The sequence below is a fragment of the Saccostrea echinata genome, unplaced genomic scaffold (assembly GCF_033153115.1).
Source record: "Saccostrea echinata isolate AGI-Se365-2 ecotype Australia unplaced genomic scaffold, CSIRO_AGI_Sech_v1 ptg000012l, whole genome shotgun sequence".
Classification (NCBI taxonomy): Eukaryota; Metazoa; Mollusca; class Bivalvia; order Ostreida; family Ostreidae; genus Saccostrea; species Saccostrea echinata.
In genome coordinates this window covers 10,857,225-10,869,837 of record NW_026889761.1, presented here as the reverse complement: position 1 = coordinate 10,869,837, position 12,613 = coordinate 10,857,225, and the positions used below count along the sequence as shown (strand labels likewise).

General features: G+C 32.4%; 1 protein-coding gene across 1 annotated transcript; it reads left to right on the top strand.

Moving 5' to 3' along the window:
* Window positions 1–524: 524 nt before the first annotated feature.
* Window positions 525–6,354, top strand: LOC133185934 (uncharacterized). The gene is made up of 3 exons (XM_061321222.1): window positions 525–1,028; window positions 5,606–5,760; window positions 5,980–6,354. Exons 1-3 carry the CDS (start codon window positions 770–772, stop codon window positions 6,064–6,066), a joined length of 501 nt encoding a protein of 166 aa, XP_061177206.1. The 5' UTR covers window positions 525–769; the 3' UTR covers window positions 6,067–6,354.
* Window positions 6,355–12,613: the final 6,259 nt, after the last annotated feature.

Sequence of the window (12,613 nt, the reverse complement as noted above, 5' to 3'; positions counted from 1 at the left end):
GAATGTATCTGACGTAAAATTTGAAGAAAAAAAAGGTTCGTATGTCTATAAACGTACCAATCTAAAGCAATCAACAAAGGTCTATTTTTGATTGAGTGTGGTGATTTTTTCTGTAAATGTCAGGCACCAATGTACGAAAAGAAAACAACTATTAAACCAGTTTATTTTATTTTACGAGCATCCCCTATCTAATACTGATGATTGAAACAGGTGATTGTATCAGTAACCCCTAAAGATACCTAAAAATCGCTATATAGCTTATCGTCATCAAAGTCCATTTCCGGAAATCCGTGACTGTAGAAGAGAACATGAAATCTTTTACATTTTGGAACCATATTAAGTGTACTGAAAAGTATTAAAATAAAACATTGGCGTAGATCTCAGGAATCAATAATTGAAAATTATATGTGAGAGGAATGGTTGTATTATTTAAAAAAATGGGCCGGACCAAAACCCGGCTCGTAGATTACTGCAGCGTCATTGATGAAGATAAGCAAGGTGAAAAAAACTTGAACTACTGTTGGTTTATTTAAAGGTGACTTTCACTGTACATATATATTGACTACAGCCATCGAAGATATTTTATTGAATTTACACATTGTGGGAGTTTTTACTGTATATATAAATGTTGTATTAATATAGTACCCATGCATATTGATGAATACGAGGCATTATTGAGCACTATTGTGAAACATTTGGAAATAAGACTGCAAGTGCTTGCTGCAGATTGGAATTTGTTTTAAAAAGGCTGAGGTACTAGAGAATTGTGATGCGTTTATTTAGATTCATACTTACAACATACTTTTTGGTGGTTTTCCTATCGTCAACATGTGCAAAAAATAGAGGTAAATTCAAAAGTAAAAAAAATACATGGCGATTAAGGCTTCTGCGTAAGCTCTATGGAGAGTTAAATCCTAATGTTAAACTTTTGAAGTTAAGTGACAGGCACCAAAATCTCTATTTACCTGAAGATTCCAAAGGTCGGATAAACGTGGAAGATCCTGTCCGGAAACACATACCTGTGATACGTAAGTACAGTAAACCTTGTACAAGTGTGTCCCATTTGGGGATACAAAGCAAACTACGTGTATAATGCACGTACCCTTAAAACGAAAACATATGTGATTAAAATGATATATAAATAAAAAATGATATATATCAACTGAAACAACACCAGTTTCTTTAAGAACCAATCTTTCTAAAAATTCAATAGTATTTTTGTTTAAAAAGAATTATAAGTGGAGAAATATCGCGAAAAATATGTTTACCTTTGCATAACTATGAATGAAAAGTACACGTTTAATGCAATCATCACGAAATGCTATAACCATTCACATCAATGTGACTTTAAATTAGAAGCTTTCAATTTCTATATCAATTGCATACACGTCATCATCTAACTTTAAGGAAAGAAAATGTCAGAGATTTGATGTTTCCGGAATAATACAATTCTTACATGTTCACTTCATGCTTTTGCAGCAAAGTAACTTCAATAGTCCAGGTGGGCCGCTAATGGTCTTTTTTCATTACACTATTTGTTTTGTCTCAGTTCGAGTTGTAAATGATTGCTTCCAATTAACCACTTTATAACAAATTTCATTGCAATAGTCTACGCTCATAAAGTTCAAGGCATCGATTTGTAACTGGAATGTTAGTGTATGCACCATACAATTAAATGATGAAAAACTACGAATGAGGAAATCTCAATGTTTTACTGTTTACACTTTTTGAGCACAGGGGGCTTTTAAAAAACAATAAAAATTATCACGGAAGTGGGGATTATTGGGAGAATAAAGAATTACGGCAAGCGTCCTGTTTAAATGGTAGCATATGCATTGGACGTTTCGTCCATTCATTACACCCAGTATATGATATTTTAGAATAAAGAATCTCTTAGTGTCTTTTATTTCGGAAAATTATGACTCTGCAAGTTTCTGATGAAATCTTACAAGATGAAAGCTATCACAAATCGAATGCTGCAATAACAATTATGATTGTTGAGTTAATTTTTTTTTTTTTGAATTCAATTTAATTCATTCAAAATTAATAGCATCCTGAATTAATTCATAATTGCATCCTGAATGTGTATACACAATATTGCAGAACATTTTCAGAACCTATTCTGGTTCTTTCAGTAAATTTCGCCTACATGTAATATACCGAATAATGTCATATGTGGTCATGCCATGTCTTTCAATAATATTTTTTTTTATGAAATCCCTTTTTACTAAAATGTTTGTACAATGTGTTTTCGATATACGCATAAAAAGTAATTGGACCTGACTTAAAGACCGTTAAGTTATATCTCGTCATAAAAAAATGTTTAAAATCACGTACTCTTCAAAATTTTACCATGATCTTTTTCTCCAAAAATAACATAAAGCTGTTTAATGTATCTTCAAAACTTAGAAATCTCTGTTTAATGAAGAAGAAAGTTTGTCGACATTTTAAATTAATAAAAGTCAACAATACATGAACTCTTCTATCAACATTCAATATATCAGATTCCATTCTTAATGTAGTTACGGTAAAGTTCCATGGAGGAAAACTAAATCTCATAAATGTGTTGTTAAAGAGATAATGTTTGAATATGTTCCTTCAAAACATAGTATGGGTCTATAAAAGATTCCACTTCATGAAAAATGATATAGGGCCTATGTGCTATGAATGTTCAGTTGTACTGTGTATTATGTATACCAATGAACAGGACTGGACACTTCAACATGCATTTTGTTGTTTGTCGTATCCAAATGAGGACTGAAGCTTTCTAATGCTTAACGTCCGATGTTTGAGTTATAACTATATTGTGCTTAATGTTTTATTCGTTTTGCAAAATTAGAATTGCAGTGTCCTCCTCACCAAATGAGTTCTTTGATATGTACAAATTATTCCTTTCAATTTTGGAACGAGGGATTTGCATTTGGGACATAAATCGATAAATTCAATCCAACACTTATGTTTTGTGGGGGAGTGCCATTGATATTAAATTCAGATATTAACACAACATGAAATCGACGAGCTTCTCAAGTATGTAAATATTAAAGTTATTATAGAAATGTTAGAATCGAGTGGTGACTGCGGTATCAATAGAAATGCTTTCAACAATATTTAGACAAAGTGACACACCATTTAGATTTTGAGGTTTAAACTTTTTAAAAAGAGTTTTTTAATGAATGAATCCATTGTATTTTGGAGGATCTTCCATTAATTTGCTACATTGTATTTCGATTACCCTTTTTTCTACGAAAAGGTCCCAGGATGTCATAGATATATGCTTTGAAACGATGTTCTCCTCTCCCATAGTATCGACAATTCGACATTCGAATGTTTGTTTCATGATGATTATAACTGAACTTGGACAGGGTTCTGAATGTTTTGCAATGAAAAGTTATATAACCATTGTTAGAATAATCATTATTTAGCTTCCCTTGCTGCATCTATTTTTACTTTGAGTTTGACAACCGATTTAACTGTTTTATGCATATTCTATTCTTCCGATTTTGAAAAAAATCGTAAAAACTAACGGAATAAAAATACTGTGCATTATTTTTATACTAACTCTCGAATATGTTATTCGAAAAAGAAAAATAGAATACACACGTATTCGTATATTTTTTTTAGCAGTAATAGATAAGTCCTCCTAAAAGGGCAAAACAGTGTACTATTTTAATCAAGCAAGCGCATGAGCTAAAATAATTTGAAATAGTTTCCTACATGTCTGAAGTGCAAGTAGCAGTGTATGAACTATATTTTTGTGTGTTCGTCCTGAAACAAGAAAGTTCAATTATAAACAATTTAAGTGGTTTCAATGAGAGCACAAGCTTGATATATCTTTTGTAGAAATCTATAGAGACAAAGGAAGCGAGATAAATAATCACCTCAGTGAAAATGGCAAAAACTCTTATTGATTATAACATATTACACAAATCATTTTTTTTTTCATTATACTCTTTCACTTGCATTGAACGAATTATCTATTCCCCATCTGCGGAATCTGTGATTGGAAAAGGGATTAACTCGGATTATATATACCGTTACTAAAGTTTTCACATCATAGTGAAAATAACATTAGGATTTCCGAATGTATAAAAATGATATGGTATTTAATTTGTAATTTTATATTAAATATATCCAATAGCTTACACCTTGCCTTTTAAGCCTTAATAATGGATTAATCACTCGTCTTAATATAAACACTTCATTCTTTGAAATGACAAGGTACCCCAAAATAAAAAGTACATTTAAGCCTTCTCTGTTTCCTATATCCATTAGAACATTACGTACAACCTTTAAAAAAGCAACTCAAAATCATTTACGAAAGAAGAAATAATTTGAATACCAAGTGATAGGAAACTAATTACATAATACTGCAGGTGGCGATAAGTAAAAGGGCATGGCTTCAATAACGTAAAACGGGAATGTCCGTGTCAGGAAATATAAAAAAAAAAAACCTCGACAAACGCACCTGTTAAACCTTAGCTTTCCTTGTTAAATAATGATGATAACATTGCTACCTGATCTCAGATATTATACAAATATTTGCTTATGAAAAGCCATTTAATTATTACACTACAATAAGGTGTAATGATCTCTTTCTCGTGTTTTACTGCTGTCTTTGATTTATAGAACAATTTATTTTACGAAATACCAAATTATTACATGTAATATGCCTATGGTAATGTCCTTTGTTAAGTATATGACAATGAAATACTTCATATATATAATTATCCAATAAAGCACATTGGTTTTTCATAAACCATGAGTAATATTCCACCATATTTTATTTCATCATTTTATAAAAAAGCTTTCTATATAACATCGATATATTATATTTACATGTAGTACTCATTAAATCAAAAGTGCATTTTTCGCCTATTTATAAACTTTTTAAAAGTGTGGCGTTGCGATTCGCTCATATTTGCCAACCCTCAAACATTCCATCTCAGACGTCTAGCATAAAAAATACAAATAGCTATAGCTGATTTCATAAACATAACAATTGGATAAGTAAGCTGTGTACCCCCTCCCCTCCCCCCGGGCCAATCATGATTCATACTATAAGTCATCAAATGTAGATGATTTATCTTTTACATTGGCTTAGCCATTGACAGATAGTCTGAAACCCATTTCAACTTTAATAATTTTCAAAATTCTTTTGAATTTTTAAGTTTGGACATTAGTAATTTAAATATGATAGATAAATATTATCAGACGGTATGAAATATACAGCTTATTCTCTGAAATAAGCAAGAAGAACATGACCAACAATATTGGTGATATTAATTTTAAGTTTCCATAAAAAGAATGAAAACACCAACGCTCCTTGGATATGTCCAGACATAGACTAGAGGACTATATATCACAGTAAAACTAATATCCCCAGTCATTAAATCAGAAAGATTTCTTTGAAAGTAAATCTATGCTAAAGAAACAGTAAGTTTAATTTCAATTAGTGTTTAATTTTCTCTTTTAAGATGGAAAGTATCTAGACTACCATTGATTTAACGACTTAAATTGAAAATAAATATTAATACTCGTTAAACTTTCTCAAACTTCTTTGACGAAGAAAATAATTCAATGCCTAATAGTACATATTCATTTGCAGAATGTGAAGAAAATAGTTCAGATTTGATAGCATGCCCTTCTCCCAACTCGAAAGGCGTCTTTTATTGTATCAGTGAGGAGTTATTGTGCGATAAAGTAATGAACTGTCCTAATGGTGAAGACGAAGACTTAGTGTCGTGTATGTTCCATAAATGGGTACGTTATGCTTTTCATTTCTTTGCTTAAGCTTTAAAAGGGAAATGAAATTCTCTGAGTATCAGAAATTTTGGATAAAACATTCAATTTTACATGTACCATTCCTGAATGATATTAAGTTGCATTTTTCTTTGTACAATAAGAATTCAAAAAGTAAAATATTCTTTTCGCTTAAGTTATCTGCAAATGATTACATGAAAGATTTTTTTTCTTTTTCAGGCGAACACGTTCTTCACTTCTTTGTCACATTCTTTAGCGGATATGAAAGCGCGTGTAATGAACTTGGAAGAGTCGATAGGGAAATGACAAATTTACAATAATCGAAAAAACGAAATTTTAGTCTCAAGAAGAAACGTGTGAGATTATGCAGACATCCATGCAAGAAATCGAGGGGAATATCAGAACTATGACTGTCTACCTTTCATATGTTCTATAGTTATGTTTGATGGTGCTTCACTCATTGGCTTAAATTTATCGTTTGTAGAAAGTAAAATGAAGAAAGAATTTCTGTAATTCATGCTGAGTATTTTATCTTTGAGAGGCATGTTAGAAAGCATATTTTTACATTTCAAATATACAGTCATGTAACTTTTTTGTTGTATATATTTATTTGTTTTTCAAAAAATTTATTCTTGGCCTGAAAAATAAAATATTCAATCAAATTCAATCACCCCAGGGTCATATTTCCTCGAAGTATATATGAAGATTTTATGCATCCAATAATCTAGTTATGAGGGTTTATTTACTATATGTATTTATTAGGGATGTCAAATCGGTCAATATTTGATAATCGGTTACTCGGACGATTTTCCGATCGAGTACCCGGGTACTCGGAAAAAGTGTGTATACATGTAAAAGTTTATTGATCTTACCAAGACTTGTTTACCCCATCGATGTTTACTTTCGTTTATAATGCATGTACATAAACATCGAGCCCAACGAAAATGAATTTTTGGGTACTTGATTTATGTATCAAACACGAAAGACATGTATTGATCAATTAATACACCAATAATTACAAAATTAATTCTTTACAGTTTTCCCTTTTGAATTGGTAGCGGTATTTCTATTTATGTCCGATTTCTAATTTCTAATTCGATTTCTAATAACTTATGCCCGATGCTAATGAAATAATCTGTATAAGGATAATGAATAGATCATATTTAAACGATGTTCATTGAAAACAAATAATCGAAGCCATCCAAAAATTAGGGTCGCAAGAGATGAGAACAGCTGTGTACGGTGTCCAGTGATTGGTCACGGTAATTACTGTGTGTACATGTACACAGCCACAGGCGATAACGGGTATTAACTCGGCGTAGGTAACGCTAATTACTTTATAGACAGGGACAATGCATAAGATTTAAATCAATTTTTTGATAAGTTTTTAATAAATATATGAACTTTGTTGAAATATGAAAAAAATATACATCCGAGTAACCGAGTAGCGATTTTAGTATTCGATACTCGGGCGTTCGATCGAGTACCCGGTTAACCGGGTACTCGTTGACAACCCTAGTATTTATCAGTACACGCAGTTTCAATGCCATGGAAATTATCAATCTTGTATGTTTGTCTATAGAAAAGCAGACACAGCATTAATGTTTATTCATGTCAGGAAAGAAAAATGATGAATTGGAAACAATTTTCACCGAGGTAAAGAGTTATCCCTGATTCTCTTTCACTACTGAATTTTTTTAACCTGTTGGTAATACAATGTGTTTTTCACTTAAGTCCCATTAGGACTTGAGGTAGGTGAGGAAATCCTTGGACATACCTTAACTACGATAAGTTTTTTGATTTTATCTAGAATTTGTTCAATGTGTATTCAAATATATTAAATGTCAACTGTCGGATTATATTTTCATGACGAAAGAACAAACGGTGATGCTACATGTACGTAGCAGGGATTGGTGTTAAATATCCAGTAATATTCCAAGTAATCAAACACGATCTATAGTATCACCAAACATTTTTTTTCGAAGAAAGATGGTCATGAATAATTCTTTCAATGAATATTGCGAAGGTTTATCCATTATAACAGTTTATATAAAGTATTCAAATTATTTTACATATTTTTAACTTCCATTGGGAAAAATATTACCAAAAGGCATGACATAAAGATTCAGGTGACCAGTTACCCTGTTGATCATGGATTACAAAGTACCTACAGTAAGCAGATATACCAGGCAAAGCATAGATGTATTTCAATCGTATCTTCCCGGGACTTTCCGGCAAGCTCGGAAAACACCTTGGATATATTTACATCATCGGATATTGAAATGTTAAATAAAATGGAATCCCTTTAAATTTATCAAAGTATTGGGAAGACAGAGTCGAATGTCCCTTCTGTCGTGTAAATTAGGAAACATCTATACACTAGAAAAAGACTTTAATTGTAAGCTAACAACAAAAATTTATTATAAACCTGATGACTTCAACTTTTCTATCGTCAATTTCCCTTCCTTATGTAGCAATACACCCTTATCCCTTGCATATGGGGTTTATTCGATACCAAGAGCATGCTCTACGTACGCACAATTTCTTAAACGGGGCAAGCTATTGACAATCAAGTTGATGAAACAAGAATACAACAGTCTCGTTTGAAATCACCATTTCGGAAGTTTTACAAGGGAATGAATGGGAAAATTCTTTTAAATCTTTTCAAGAAAAGTAGACATTTATTAGTCATATGGACACCAGAACATATAATAAGAATTTAACGAACAGTATTCAATCTCGAACGTCCAATGAAACGATACAAATTTGGAGCAGAGCAAATACGGACCTCAAAATCTAGAGGTGGGATCAAGCGCCATAGAGGAGTGAGCATCCCCTGCCGACCGGTCACACCCGCCTTGTGCTCCTTGTCATGATCGGGGAAAAAAACCGGAAAAATCCGTAGGCAGTTCAGTGTATAAGTAATGATCTAACAATTAGTATGAAAAACATCAGTCGGCATTTGACTTAATGATAGGTTGTATATGCTGACAAGGTCATTGTATATCGACCGTAAAACTTGCGAAATGATGACTTCAAACAAGACTGTTGATATCCTTGTTTCATCAACTTGTTTGTCAATAGCTTGCCTCGTTTTAGAAATTGTTCATACGTAGAGCATGCTCTTGCGCATTGAATCAACTGAGAGACATAAACCCCATATGCAGGTGATAAGGGTATATTGCTACATAAGTAAGGGAAGTTGACAATGGAAAAGTTGAAGTCATAAAGCTTTGTTGTTAAGTTACCATTGAAGTCTTTTTCTAGTAAAATATCTAGATATGTAACAGATGTGTATGACTATATGGTATCTTTTTTTTCAAGCTCACTGGGATGTATCAAGTCGACATATCAATGGAAGATACTATTGTTAATTGATAATACATGGTCGATATATCGAAATGTCGAGTCGAAGGCCACAGCAAGTGTTTTCTTTTTCTCATGTAGAAGTTTTTTTTTAAATAAATTCTGCTTCATAGGAATACAAAAAAAAAAAAAAAAAAAAAAACAAAAAAAAAAAAAAACAAACAAACAAACAAAAAACAAAAATAGGTCTGCTAATAATGGGGCGCAGTTGGTACCCATGGGAATTCCAACAGATTGTTGGAAAACCTGATCTCCAAAAACTACATAGATATTGTCAATCAGAAACTCAAGCATCTTTTTAATATCAACTTCAGAGTACTTGTGCGTACAATCAGAATGCTTTTAAAAAAATAATTTTGCATCCTTAGGTAGTGCAGATTTCATTTTTTTTCCCCCAAATTGTTGGCCCTCTAGGGTAGTGTGGGATAAAAATTTTGATTGAAATTTTACACGGGAATATGTAGAGAAAAATCATTTCAAGAAAAGCAGAACCACAATTTAAATCATATCGATATGCAAGCATTCACACGTAATGCAGATTCAAATTCTTCAAATCATGTAAAGGCTCAGTAAAGAATCAAATACATGTATTCATGTTGAATACGTAAAAAAAGACATTTTATATAGAAATTTAAAAACAAGAGGCCCATGGGCCAGATCGTTCACCCGAGTAACTTTGGCCATGCTGTTCTTTATAAGATTTCCCCCTTGTAATACATATTGTGGCCTCGCCATACCCCACGTGGTCATGATTTGAACAATTTAGAATCAAAACTACCCCAGGATGCTTCCACATACGTTTCAGCTTTTCTGGCCCAGTGGTTTTGGAGAAGAAGATTTTTAAAGATTTTTCCTATATATTTCAATGTAAAACTTGGATTCCCTATTGTGGCCCCGCCCTACCCCCGGGGGTCCTGATTTGAACAATTTAGAATTGACACTACTCCAGGATGCTTCCACATAAATTTCAATTTTCTGGCCCAGTGGTTTTGGAGAAGAAGATTTTTAAAGATTTTTCCTATATATTTCAATGTAAAACATGGATTCCCTATTGTGCCCCCCAAACCCTACCCCCAGGGGTCCTTATTTGAACAATTTAGAATCAAAACTACCCCAGGATGCTTCCACATAAGTTTCAGCTTTTCTGGCCCAGTGGTTCTTGAGGAGAAGATTTTTGAAGATTTTTCCTATATATTTCAATGTAAAACTTGGATTCCCTATTGTGGCCCGGCCAACCTCTGGGGGTTCTGATTTGAACAATTTCGAATCTGCACTACCCCAGGATGCTTCCACATAAGTTTCAGCTTTTCTTGCCCAGTGTTTTTGAGAAAAAGATTTTTAAAGATTTTTCCTATGTATTTCAATGTAAAACTTGGATTCCCTATTGTGGCCCCGCTCTACCCCTGGAGGTCATGATTTGAACAATTTAGAATATACACTACTTCAGGATGCTTCCACAAAAGTTTAAGCTTTTCTGGCCCAGTGGTTTTGGAGAAGATTTTTTAATGACACCATCCTATTTTTGTCTTTTCTTGATTATCCCCCCTTGTAAGGGGACTTGGCCCTTCATTTTAAGAATTTAACTCCCCTTTACCTAAGGATACTTTGTACCAAGTTTGGTTAAAATTGACCAGTGGTTCTTGAGAAGAAGTTGAAAATGTGAAATTTTTACAGACGGACGAACGGACGGACAGCTACACAGACAGACTGACGGACGGACGACAGACAACGGGTGATCAGAAAGGCTCACTTGAGCTTTCAGCTCAGGTGAGCTAAAAAATAGAAAGAAAGGTGAAACTAACTCATATTGATTGCAATCATTCCACCCTCTCTTGGAACCAGATGTATTCAAATATGGGCACTAGTGTTAAGGAAAAGCTAAAATCGGAGATTTGTTTTCATAATACATGTTTATAGGGAAAAAATCTGTTTTAAAAATCTTCTCCAGAAAAGCAAGGCTACAGTGTCATTTGATATTCAAAATCCTCATGAAGTGTGGGTTCAAATTTCGTTAAGTCAAGACCTCTTTGAGCTAGGGTCAACAAGGACTCAACATTTTTCATGGAGAATATACAGGAAAAAATATTTAAAAAAAAAAAAAAAAAAAAAAAAAAAAAAAAAACGGGGCAAAGATGATGCAGATAAGCAATGTGGCCTTAGGCCTTTTATTTTCTGCATATTTTATCATGACGCACTCTTATATGAACATTATTTCGTTTTTACTTTATTTTATTTTATTTCACAAAATGCTTCATACGATAAAAAGAGAAAATGTTATGATTAAAAAGAAAATATTATTATCTAAACCTGAAGGCTGTTTTACTTTTAGTAGATTGCATTTTTTTTTATTTTCTAAAAGCTAAATGATGAATTGTTTTACGTGTGATTGACAAAACAGCTCTCAAAGCTAATGTAGCAATGAAGCTTATTGTAGAAGTAAGCCTAATTCAATATACAAACACTTTGTGATATTTTACGATCATGTTTTACCTGCTTTCTTACGTCATACACACATTCCCGTTAAGAACTCGTGGACTAAACAAGAGTTTTACAGCGAAATGAATTAATGCAACTCAAAAAGAATGGCTTCTGTTCTCCGTTTTAACAATTTCATTATTTTTCAAACTTCAGATGTTGAGTTCTAATTATGATTGTTAATGCACATTAAATGCCCTTTTAAGCTACATGATACATATACATTCATGTTGCAAATATGAAAAGGAAAACTTTTGTAGCAATTACACTACCGAGTTGAAATGTATAAATATTAAAGGCAGATGCTATCCAGAAATACATTGACAATAAAGCCGACGAAAAATTGTATTTTGATATTGTTTCTAAAATAAATACGAAATATTGAAGTGCCTAATCAAAGTGATCTTTCGATCTCTGTCAATAACAGTGGCATATTTATCTCAATATCTTATAGGTCCTTGACATATAACAATATAGAAAATCCACAAATACCCGAATATTGTTTTTTTTTTTCATTTAGCTTTTGTTCGAGCGAAAACAAAAAGTAGAAATCATGACCTTTTTTTTCAAATCAGTAACTAAGAAAGCGGTTCATGCTAGGTTGTACAAACTAATCTTGTAATGAAGATACTGAATTTTCATTGACAAAAAGCGTAAGTATTTTTGCCGCGTGGATGTTCTATAATCCCATTTAAAATTGATTATTATCATTTTGGACACTTAAATCTTACCCTGAAATAATTAAAGAGATTATCGAAGAATTATATCCTCCAAGCCACATTTACTGTGAGTTTTTTTTCTCTCTTGAATTAATTGGTTTCTACTTGCATTTATATTGCAAATTTTATCTTTCGGAATTAAACTTTACATTTGACACGGGAATAAAAACTTGCATATAACGTTACACTATTTGATTGAGTAACTTCTGGCTTTTTGATTTGCTGATATCAGCTACTGTAGAAAAAACACCAAGTTATGTTAATTTGCATGTGATTCCTCTTGGTGAATATTA

What these genes read in the sequence shown, in the direction of transcription:
- LOC133185934 (XM_061321222.1), top strand. Translation starts at nt 770, where the DNA reads ATGCGTTTATTTAGATTCATACTTACAACATACTTTTTGGTGGTTTTC. An exon ending in GAAACACATACCTGTGATAC is followed by an intron (nt 1,029 to 5,605) that starts GTAAGTACAGTA and finishes ATTCATTTGCAG; the next exon opens with AATGTGAAGAAAATAGTTCA. An exon ending in CGTGTATGTTCCATAAATGG is followed by an intron (nt 5,761 to 5,979) that starts GTACGTTATGCT and finishes TTTCTTTTTCAG; the next exon opens with GCGAACACGTTCTTCACTTC.